The sequence below is a fragment of the Serinus canaria genome, chromosome 5 (genome assembly GCF_022539315.1).
Source record: "Serinus canaria isolate serCan28SL12 chromosome 5, serCan2020, whole genome shotgun sequence".
Lineage (NCBI taxonomy): Eukaryota > Metazoa > Chordata > Aves > Passeriformes > Fringillidae > Serinus > Serinus canaria.
Window position 1 is genome coordinate 50,836,022 of NC_066319.1, and position 11,829 is coordinate 50,847,850.

At 42.6% G+C, this 11,829-nt stretch overlaps 1 protein-coding gene across 1 annotated transcript; it reads left to right on the forward strand.

The window, feature by feature from the left end:
• The first annotated feature begins 684 nt into the window (after positions 1 to 684).
• DLK1 (delta like non-canonical Notch ligand 1) lies at positions 685 to 10,509 on the forward strand. The gene is made up of 5 exons (XM_030240816.2): positions 685 to 786; positions 1,658 to 1,721; positions 2,153 to 2,283; positions 6,698 to 6,839; positions 9,386 to 10,509. The coding sequence occupies exons 1-5, from the start codon at positions 717 to 719 to the stop codon at positions 10,125 to 10,127; spliced, it is 1,149 nt and encodes a 382-aa protein (XP_030096676.2). The 5' UTR covers positions 685 to 716; the 3' UTR covers positions 10,128 to 10,509.
• The last annotated feature ends 1,320 nt before the right edge of the window (positions 10,510 to 11,829 follow it).

The following is an 11,829-nucleotide window of genomic DNA, read 5'->3' on the forward strand; positions in this document are numbered from 1 at the left end:
GTACACAGAATAAAATGCTGAATTTGAAGTGTCTTGCGATAAACGTAATGCTTTTTCTTGATTTGTTCCGTGACTGCTAAAGGTGCACTTTGGGGCATTTTGGTGGAGTCTTTTTTGGATTCTCAAGCCTCAGAAGCAGAACAGTATCATACTTTCCCTGCCTTCGCTGAGTCTTTCCTGAAAGTGTTGGAGCTCTGCAGGGAATGACTGAGAATTTAGACTTCTGATGACAAGCCCCAAATTAGGTCTTTGCGGACAGCCAGACTAAGTTTCAAGGAGACCAGAGGCGTGCTTAACACTCCCCCTCGCCCCAGACCTCCCTTCTCCCGCGCCCCTGCAGGATTCCTCCCCTCGCCCGCGGCAGGGGCTGAGCTGCTGGAGCAGCTGGAGCAGCTGGAGCAGCTGGAGGTGCTGGAGGTGCTGGAGCAGCCGGAGGTGCTGGAGCAGCCGGAGGTGCTGAAGCAGCTGGAGCTGCTGGAGCTGCTGGAGCTGCTGGAGGTGCGCGGCTCTCCTTCGGCGGCGTTGGCCGGGGGATTGCCCGGCCCGGTGGGCAGCTCCCCGCCCGCGGGTGGAGGCGGGCAGCCCTCCCCGCCCTCCGTCCCTCCCTGCTCCCGCCCCGTCGGCCGGAGCCCGGCGGCGCTGCGGGCGGGGGCTGCCGCCTTCCCGGCCCCGCGTCCGCCGAGCCCCGCGGGGAGCGGAGCGGCCCCGGCCCGGCCATGGGGCTGCGCGCCGCCGGCATCCTCTGCTGCTGCTGCCTGCTGCCCCTGGTGCTCCCCGCAGCCCCAGGTAAGGACACCGGGACCCTCTGCCCGCCGGGCTCCGCCGCCGCCGCGGGACGTGGCGCGGGAGGGGAGGCGACTTGGGAAAGTTTTGGGAGTTTGCCGGGGCCGCGGGGCAGCGGCGATGACGGGAGTGCCCCCGGAGTCCCCGGGCGGCAAAGGCATCCCCAGCCCTCCTCCAGCCAGAGATGCCGGTGTCGTCGGGAAGCTTTTCCTTGGCAGCGGACGGAGCGCGTTTCTGCTGGCGCTGGCGCAGGGTGTCAGTGGCTAGCGGGGATCTTCCAGAGGGATGCTTGGTGCAAATGCTTAAGGAAGCAAGCAAACAAACAAAACAAAACCTGCCACCGAGATCTCTTCTCCTTTAACTTAGGTTCTTTATGCATGATTTAATGAAAATGGTTATTTTCATCCGATGTAGGGTTGAAATGTATCCAGCACTTTTATTGTAAGTAGTTTTAAATGTTTGGGGTTTTTTTTCCTGACTGAATTTACTTCTGTGTTTCAAGTAGTTCTGAAACAATGCGTTTGGAGTGGCACGTCGAGAGACAACATCCGTGAATCTGCTCTGCCATTACTCCCTTAAAATGCTGTGCAGGGATATTACACACACTTTTGGTGTGCTAAAACAACTTTGTATTCTTTTGTGATTATTTCAGTATGTCGTTTCATTTACCCTATAGGAATATTCTATAACACGCTCCAGATTAGGTTAATTTGAAAATTTTGCAATGCAAAAATGTGTCTGAAGAAAAAAGAAAAGGAACATTTTACAGACAGGGATTTTTCAAAACGTTGTAATGTGTATAGGATATGATACATGCATATAGGGGGTTTTGTGCTGATTTTTCTGGTTTGATGTTGTAAATCTCTCCTTCCAGGCGTGAGCTGTAAAGCTGGCTGCCATCCAGAGAATGGATTCTGTGAAATTCCCAGTGAATGCAGGTAAAAAGATCTGTCGGACTGGGGATTAGCACAGGAGTGGTCAGCTTCAATAATTTGTATTCCTGGTAAGAGAGACAGAAACTGAAATGGTTTGGTCTCTGAAAATATGGAACTGTAATGAAACAGCACTCTACTAGGATGAAGTAACTGGAAAGCAGGGATATTTAGATACCTCTTTAGTTTACTTCTTCCAGTATGAAGTATTTACATTGATTAGTTGGGGTTTTTTTTCTTGCTGAATGAAATTATTTTCTTCACATAAACGACTTCTAGTATCCCAGAAGCACTGCTGATATGCTTTGTTCAAATAGTACAATTTGGAATGCAAAAGTTTATTTGTTGTGCATTTGTGAACCAAAAAGGGGGGCACACTTGTAATTATGTTTATTAAAAATAAACTCTGTTTCTGTCTTGCCTTTTATGTCTTTCAGGTGTCAACCTGGCTGGCAGGGTGCCCTTTGTAATCAGTGTGTTCCTTTCCCTGGGTGCTTGCACGGCAGCTGTGCCAAGCCCTGGCAGTGCATCTGTGAGGAGGGCTGGGTTGGCAGCCTCTGTGACATAGGTTTGCACATCCTTTTCTCTCCTTGAATAAGTGAGGGGAAGCAGCCCCACCTGGTGTTGGAGACACGCAAAGTCCTTCTGGAGAACTAGTTTTAAAATCTTGAATGTTAGCTCCAAATAATGAGGAGATTCTGGGCAGCAGCACATAAACCTCGAACTTCCATAATAATTTAGGCAGAAGAAATGCAGTATCTTTTGTAATTGGGCATATATGTGAGCCAAGTGTAAATTCATTATATTTTAAACAGTAATTTTCAGGGACAAGGCTAACAAACAACTGCTCCCTTCTTATCATGTAAGCCCTTCTAATCAAAATACAAGTTATCTTGCATATATTAAATAATTTTAAATATTTATGTAGCACATTATATCTCTATATATATGCTATTTCCTTAGTACTTCTTGAAAGGAAAACATTGTGTTTATTTTTTCTTTTACTTAACCTGGTGATGATTCAGTGAAGTAACATTGCTAAAACTGAGAAAAAGCTCTTCCTGAACAGGTTGCCATTTCCCCCTCAGGTCTGAGGGAAAAGCACAGCTCTGTGTGCACTCTCTCACCCTTTGCCAGTCACAATCAGCCAGCTTAGCATCAGCAAGCTGAAGAATTGGCCTTTGTTGGGGTGGTTTATTTTGGCTGACACTGGCAAATGTTCAGTCAGAGAGATCTGATGGGATGGAAGCCATAAGAGCATCCAGGAGCATGCACTGCTCAGCCCACACAGCTGCAGTTGCAAGAGGACAAGTGTCCAGGGCCTCGTTTTCTCCTCATGCCTTTCAGGCTTTTGTTGGTATATGCCTTATCATTTATAGAGCATGCACGAGATCTCCAGCACATAGCCAAAGTGGTGATTGATCACAGCTTGATAAGATGACTAAAGGAATTTCAAGATGACTAAAGGAATCAGAAGGTTTTAGGTAGGTCACATCCTTGCAGTGACACGGAATTTAGTGCAAGGTTCTCAGGTATTCATTTACTCATTCACTCAGCAGGTTTTGCAGCCTGCAGTCACTGACTGCACACATGAGCAGAGAGAGGCTTTCTAAAGTCACTCCTGGTATGTTTGCAGGAGCCGTGGTAGCAGTGGTGACATCTGTAGTGCAGATGTGACTCTAAACTCTCAGATGTTGTTCTGGACACATCTCACAAATGTTTTTACCTGAGACAGACACCTAGATTCTCATTACAGGTAATGAGGAGGAATGAGTCCTTCTCTGATCTACAATCAGAGATTTCTAAAGCTGCACAGAACAATCCCCCTCTGCCACCTTAGGAGGCTCAGTTCTGTTGCATATCAGTGAAAACAAAGTTCCACATTTTCAAAAGTAGCATCTTCACAGCTACTTCTAAAAGCTTTAATTGCCTAGCTGAATTTCTTATTACTAATATATCTTTGCAATTCTGAGCCTTGCAATGTTTCCCTCTTGCAATTGCTACTTAGGATGCAAAATGATGCATTGAAAATTGAACCCACATCTTTATGAAAAGACATTAATTTAACACTTACTCATTAAGGTAGTCCTATAATACCAAAAAGAGTATCCCTTGCTTAAGTGCAGGAACTGTTCTTTCTCTCAACACTCAGAGTCATCTCAGAGTCTTCTTTGCCGATTTGAATTTAGTTCCCCATGAAGAGCTGATGAGAATTTTTAGCCAAAAGGATAACTATTTTTTCATCTGCAGTGATGTTATGTTGATTGTCTTTCATCTCAGTGGTTTTATCTAATCTAAAAGCATGGTTTGCCATAAGGGATCAAGAGAAGGGTGTTTCTCTTCATCTTCATGCTATTGGAAAGTTGATAGAAATTGTTGTCCTGACCCAATAAAATACTGAAACCTCAAGTGGGTTATTGCTCAGAGATATAGTCTTAGCAGTCTGTTTGCTTGCTAAGCATGGGAGGAAAAAAGATGATTTGGACTGGTGATGGTACCTCTTCTGTTTGGTGGAGAAGTTAGAATATGTATATGATCTCCTTGGCTTTGATCATGGAACTTCCTTTCTGGAGTAGTTGTAGATCACCTACTGGTTTGGTAATGCCTCTAATTGTGTGGCTGTTTTTAATACAGGCAGCCTGGTTCTCAGTTCAGGCCAAGAATGACCTTCCTAGTTATTGAGAGACATGCAGGGTATGGGTTGGGCTTGACCTGCTGTGAACACGTAGGGCAGAACCAGTGGTAGCATTTGTGACTGTCATTGCAGTCACATGGACAGACAAGGCACTGGAAGGAAAACATCTGTGAGTTGGTCTTAATGTTAACCCTACTGGTTAACCAATTTGCAATGGAGCCTGTCCAGCTGGCTCCATGATGCCATGTCATCTTCTCATCTTGTGGAAACACAGAAATCCAGCGTGTGCGCCCCTGGAACCAGGCTGCCCAGCACAGAGCTTCCCTCTGCAGCTGATGTGCACTGCACAGTGCAGGAACCACATCAAACACTGACCATAACAAAGGGAAAATCAATTGAGTCAATTTGTTTCCAGGAGAACAAAGAGAGCCCAGTCAGAGTGTTTGATCCAGCTTGCTAAATCAGACCTGTCAGCCTGGCACCCCCGGCTGTGCCGGCACAGTCGCGTTAGCGGGTCCATGACCTCCTACTGGAATCCTGGCCTCAACTGGGATAAAAAGCCAACATACACTGCCAGTTGGGAGTAAATTGTCCTACTTGTCAGCAGAGTGCTTTGCCAAGGCCACAGGTTGGCAAACTCATCAGAGAGTACAGGTGAAGTCTATAACATCTATCCTTAAAATTGTCCTGTGACAAACTACTACTGAGCATATCTTCTTCATAAAACAGTGATTGCTTCATGCACTGCAGCATGACAACTTTGTTTGATGGAACTATTAATTATGGGTAGTATGACTGAGGCCACTAATAATATATGTATAAGTGTAACATCCTGGTTTTGCATTTTCATCTGTTACCACTTGGTGGTTGTCCTTCTGAGAGGTAAAATAAAATAAAATAGAGAAAAGGGGATAATTGAGGCTATTTATGTATTATGTTTTAAAAGAACCTGGTACAACACCCTTTTGAGATGAATTTTAAAATTAAATACCTGACATAAATTATTGACAGTAATGTATATATATATATATATATATATATGTGTGTGTGTGTTGGTGTTTGTGTGTGTGTGTGTATATATATATGTATTTATATATATATATGTGTGTATATATATATATGTATTTATATATATATGTGTGTGTGTGTGTGTGTGTGTGTGTGTATATATATATATATATATATGTATTTATATATATGTGTGTGTGTGTGTGTGTATACACACACACACATACCTATTCATATGTGTATTTCAGAGAGTTTCCATGCTCCTGCATCAAAGTTCATGTTTTCTTCTCCATCAAAGTACATGCTTTATTAGCTGCCTTTAGAGTCTTGAAAATAGCTGGCAAAAAACATTGCTTCAAAAAAGAATTCTAGATTATTTTGGTCCTTGTGAAAATTGGAGTTTATACTCAAAGTGCATGCTAAGATGTCTTGCAATGAGAACAGGCTAATGCATTAGGAAACAGAACCTTTTGTCCAGGGAAGATTGTATTTGAATACTAAGGCTGTTGTTTTCTGTGGTTAAAATTTTGCAATACCTCATGATATCATATAAATTTCATGTTATGCTGTGGAAAGTAAAATATAAATGTCCTTAAATCCCTTTTCATCTTCTTAGAAAGTGTGTATATGTGTGTGTGAGGCCCTGGATACCTTCCAGTCAGCACTTCTCTGCAGCTGCTGCAGTAGCTTGCTAAAATATGCACTTGTTTGTTTATTTAGTTTTAATTATTTTAAAAATTCAGTAGTCATTTGAGTGGGAAGTGGCTCAGCAGGGCCATTGCAAATTGAGATGTGTGACTTTGGGTCCAGACATCATACAGTTGTGTGTTCTGGGTACAGTTATATAAGGGTTGAATGCAGCCCAGCCAAAGGATGAAATTTTAACAGATTTTTTTGCAAATTGCTGATGTCTGTTTTTATGAAACATTTTTTCATAAGCACATAATGACATGAGCAGGGAGCAGGAGCAGGGAGAATTCCCCTTTCCTGATTGTTTTGTCAGAATTCTGCTCATGGAGAAGCCAAGATTCTGAAAGTATGGCTAGACTATCTAAAAGTTCTTTGTCCCATACTAATATTTTGTTTCTAATACTACTTATTTATAGAATGGAGCAATTCAAACACGTTTCTAGCAGGAGCTAGAAAGAGAGAAATAAGCTGAAATTGTTGCAATAGTTGAACAGTCTGAATTCCATTTTAACAAAGGGAGGAATAGATCAGAATTTATAAAACGCAGGATGAAGTATTGTTAAAGCTATATTTTATTTGGAGTATTGTATACCATTTACTAACTCTTTCTCATTGGATTAATCAAGCCCTGTTGGGTATTTTTAAACAGATATTCACCCGTGTTCAGCAAAGCCCTGCACCAATAATTCAACGTGCATAGAGACTGGTGATGGAGGATATATTTGTCTGTGTGCCCAGGGATTTACAGGAAAAAACTGCCATCTCAAGAAAGGACCCTGCATTATTAATGGGTAAATATTGATTTCTGACGTGCATTTAAAATCTGCACTTCTGTTATTCAGAATTCTTTGCTAAGTGGAAGTATATCTGTGTAAAATACACAATGCTTCTGATAGTTGCTGATCTTATCAAACTTTGCAAATCTGATCTATTAATATTGTAAAAACTCTACAGATTATCAGTGTGGCTTTCTGGGCACAATCTGAGTACTAAAAGGGCTAATTTGCACATTTTATTGTGGTGAATTTATGCCTTCTCATGATTTTCGTAAACAACCTTGAAGTGACTCCCATCCTGTGCTCTCACCTCTAGTGAGGGATAATTTATACACAGCCCAATAAGAACAGTAGCTAGCACAGAGGCTGTCTGCATGAAAACACCTAACCCACCAGTCTGTCCTTCTTTCTTAACCAACATGTGATAATATGCTTATAATGATAAACTGAAGGAGACAATCTCGCTTCCATCAGAGCAGGGAGACCATTGCTCTCTGCTCTTTAAAAGAAATGGGACATTCAGAACAACAATGTCAGTAGTTGAGAGAGGTGATCCCTCCCCTCTGCTCAGTCTTGATGAGGCACATGTGGAGTGCTGGGTCCAGTTCTGGGCTGCCCAATATAAAAAGGACACAGCCATACTGGAGTGAGTCCAGTGAAGGGCCATGGACAGGATTAAAAAAATGGGAGCATCTCAGACAAAGGAAAAAATTCAGGACTTATGTTCTCCAACAATTTCTTCCCATTTCCCTAGAAAGTACTGAGATTCAACCCACCCATGAAGGTTCAAACTGCTACAATTTTTCATCTCCAAACCAGCTTGTCCAATTTTCTATGGGACCTGTAAAGCTAAGGGAGAGTGCTAGGTTCTCCAAGATAGCCATAACCACTGAACACTATCATTCCAATTTCCATATTTTGCTTAAAAAGATATAGTGGCTGGTTAATATGTTGAAATCCCTTACCTCAAGTTATCACTAACCCAGTCTATGTCAAAGTCCAGTTTTGCTTTCCTAATACTGCTCCCAGATTTCCACTATGTTCTTTTAGTGCTTTTTTACCCAGCCAACATCTAAAGAACAGCACTAGAGGACAGAGCAGTTAATGTGGAAGCTGCAGAAAACAGACAGATGATTCCTCTGCCAGAATGTTCAGTCTCTCCTGATGGGTGGCTGCTGAGTGTTTCAGTCCCCAGTGAAGCCAGAGGTGCTTGGAGCAATCTCTACCAAAGACAGTCCCAGAGCAATGGTGACAAGCCCAGCCTTGATCTGACCAGTGATCAGGGACCATTTGTAGTCAGGAACTTACACCTCTTTCACAGTCATCTCAGCCAGACATCAACAGATCCTGTAAATCTGTGTCCCACCATGGAATTCCATAACAGCCTGTTGCTACTGACTGCTGCATGTGTGAAATGTCTGCATCTGAAGCTTGATATTCATTACCCCTGGGACTTTGCCCTGGAAGTGGGGGGCCTTAAATAACAGGACTTTTCATAACTTGGACTTTTCAACTATCAGACAGTACTGTGCTGTATGTCTTCAGGGATGCATAAGTATTCAAAAAAGTTTTTTCATCAAAGAGGCTTGTCCTAAACTTTGCCAAGTATTTTTCATATTTTACAAAGTGAGTTTTAAAAGCTTTGCTGATATGAGATGAACTGCCATGAAAGTTTGAGGGCTTGAGGTTTATTTGCAAACCTGGGACTCAGGGACCCTTGTCAGCCAGCAGGGACAGCTAAAGGACCAAATGCACTTTGCATAAATCCCCTGAATTGACACACTTGTGCCAGTGTGCTTTTTGGCATTACACTCAGTGAGGCACAGTTGCATTGTAAAGATAGGAAAGATCTCTCCGTTAATTTATGTCACCTAAAACATATTATTAGGCTACTAGTTGGGAAGTACTAAAAGACTTTGTAGAAATACTTGATTTCCTTATGGTCCTGCTCTCACATTACAGCTGTCTTTGCCCAGGCTGAAATTCTCTCATTGATATTTTTAATTACAATTGTATCTATCAAAAATTTTGGCTGAACAGCCATCTGTTAGTTCCTAAATTGTTTGTGTCATGGAACACAGACAAGCAGAATAAAAACAATCAACTTTATGCTGCCATGGCGCTGTTTTGCTCTGCCAACACAATATATAGATTATTTTAGGAATAATCAGGTAGAAAGGAAGCGGCCATGGCTGCTCGTGTCTTTGTTCTCTCTTGTCTGAGTAGTTGCTCAGCTAAATAGCTCCAAGCATATAAAAATAGTGAGAAGCTTGATTTGAATAAATGTTTGCAATAATTTCAAATCCCTTCACAGCTAATTGGGTTGAATTTATATACTGGTGTACTAATCCTGCCCAAAGGGTCAGCAGAAGATATTATACTCTGTATTGACAAAGCTGTTGAACAAACTCATTTTTCATTCAGCTTCACTGACTTCAGTGGATTTGCATTTGGAATTGGCTCTTCTAAAGAAAACCAGCTCTTTTTATTATATAAATTGTTTCCTAACAGTTTCTTCCTTTGGACTTCAATTTTGTCTCTGTGTCTGTTATGTATCCTAGTTCTCCCTGCCAGAATGGAGGAACATGCATTGATGACAATGGTTTTGCACCCCATGCTTCCTGCCTGTGCCCTTCTGGTTTCGCTGGCAACTTCTGTGAAATAGACAGAGACGACTGCGAATCCAGCCCGTGTGAGAATGGAGGAACGTGCACAGATGTTGGTGTGGGTTTCAGCTGCTCTTGCCCCCATGGCTATACAGGAAAGCTCTGCAGCAGCCGTGTCCCTTTCTGTGCAAGTGGCCCATGTGAGAATGGAGGGACTTGCAGCGAGCATCCCCAGGGGGGGTTCGAGTGCATCTGTAAACCAGAATTTGTTGGCGTGACCTGCAGACATCCCAGCAAAAACACAAGCCTCTCTGGAATGAATGTGGAGACAAAGCATATGCAGAATTACAAGCCACCCTCGAAAGCTCACCACAGATCAGTGCATCAACAACAAGAAATCCTGAAAATAACAGTGAAAGAAACAATTCAGAATGCAGATCCCTTTCTGAGTAGAAGCCAGGTGATATGTTTTGTTGTGCTGGGCTTGCTTACGTGTCTTGTGGTCTTGGGTACAACTGGGATTGTTTTTTTTTCAAAATGTGAAATGTGGCTTGCTAATGCCAAATACAGTCATCTCCTGCGCAAGAAAAAGAACTTTTTTCTGAAGTCTAACAATGGGGAAAACCTCTCAGTTAATATTATCTTCCCAGAGAAGATCAAATTGACTAATTACACTAAGAACTACACTGCCATCTAGGCCCTTGAAAGCCAAGCAGCATCTTGCAACTTTTCATAGCAATATGTAAAATTTATTGCCTGTGTTTGGCCTCAGTATTTGTGTGTATATTTGCTGTAAGTTGTTCTGAGTGATAATGAAGAAATGTAATGTATCTGTCTTGCTACGGATTTTTTCATTCCCCAAAATAAATGGCTAAAAAAAAAAAAGGATTAAAAGGCAAGGAATATTATTTTAATTTCTCTTCAAGGCAGCTACTTTTTGTAAAATAAAAAGTAACTTATCACTGCAACTGTATTGCAACCTTCTCGTCTTGTGCATAGTTCATTTGGCAAGTGCAGTACCTGCAAATTACTCAGTAATGCTTTTTGGTTTTTTTTAAATAAACAGCAGTTAAGGGCTATATTGGTTTATTTATTCATTTCTAAACCTTACTCTACAGCAAGGTCTGCAACAAGTGTCCATGCTGAACTCGTTTGCTATCTGATAAAGGCTTTAAAAATTACAACCAGCAGGAGCAAATTCACACTGATATCTCACCTATTCATTCAGTGTTGCTATTTTTACACGCTTATAAGAGAGATTCTATAGAATCTTAGAGGTCTTTGGGATATTAATTTCAGGTCAAAGGTCTCTTGCTTGAAATCCTGCATCTATAAATTATTCTATTTATCTATTTTAAAATGTTAAAAAGGTGTTCAATGTCTTTCTTTTTAGAGACCTAGCAGAGATTAAAGGATCAGATTCTGACTTTTCTATAAATACTCCTTAAAGACCTCTGCTGAGTGAAGTATCCTTCATGACTGTGCCATGGGGAGAAAGGAAAAGATGTCACGTGTCACCTGAAATAGGACAGCTGCTTTTAATTCTTCACTTCTGCTTTTTCTGTCACATTTCAAGGAGAGGACAAGGTTTTCAAGAATCAAAAGCAGCAGTGGCAAACAGGCAAAAGGTCGTGAAAGCCATGAAATTCTCAGGGGCCTGAGGGCAATGAGAACTCCTAACCTCCCTGAGGAGCCACGCTGGGCTCTCACCCACCTCCTGCCCACAGGACCATTTTGGGTCAGCCCAGTACTGCTGGTTCTGGTCTGAGCTGTGCTGGGCTCCACCTCTGCCTGCCCTTGGTCCTTGGACTACCTACAGCAGGTAGCCCATCTGCTGAAAGGACCCTTTGGACCTGTGCTCCAGCCCTGTCTGCTGGTGCTGCTGCCAGGAGCCCGTGGGTGGCCCCTGGAGCTGGTTCATCCCCTGCTGTGTCTGGAGCTGCCAATGGGCCCATTCCCAGCTCCAGCTGCAGCCACGTGCTCAGCTCCTGCCAGCCCCTGGGGTTGGTGAGGCCAGGGTCTGTCTGTCCCACCCTGGGCAGGACCCTCCTGGCCCTCCCAGCTTTTCTCCTAAATGGCCAGCCTGACACTGACTGCTCCCTGTAAGAAAAACTATCAAAAGGAAAAAAAACACCAAAACAACAAAACCAATCACTTCCCACAGCAATGCCTAAAGATGTCTTTAACTGCAGTTTTGTAACAATTTATTTCCCCAGCCACCCTAGATAGGAATGATCAGCAGCTTCTTCTCAGCTCTCATAACTGTGCTATTCCCAAATCCATTAACAGCTGCTCAATTAAAAAAAAGCCTTAAAGCACATACATGGCATTATAGCAGGATTTTTTTTTTGTTAATATCTCTCTGAATTGCAACAAGTATATAGCAATATTGTTGATAA

Coding starts and splice junctions, on each gene's coding strand:
- DLK1 (XM_030240816.2), top strand. CDS start 717: ATGGGGCTGCGCGCCGCCGGCATCCTCTGCTGCTGCTGCCTGCTGCCC. Junction 1,722..2,152: donor GAAATTCCCAGTGAATGCAG/GTAAAAAGATCT, acceptor TATGTCTTTCAG/GTGTCAACCTGGCTGGCAGG. Junction 2,284..6,697: donor TGGCAGCCTCTGTGACATAG/GTTTGCACATCC, acceptor ATTTTTAAACAG/ATATTCACCCGTGTTCAGCA.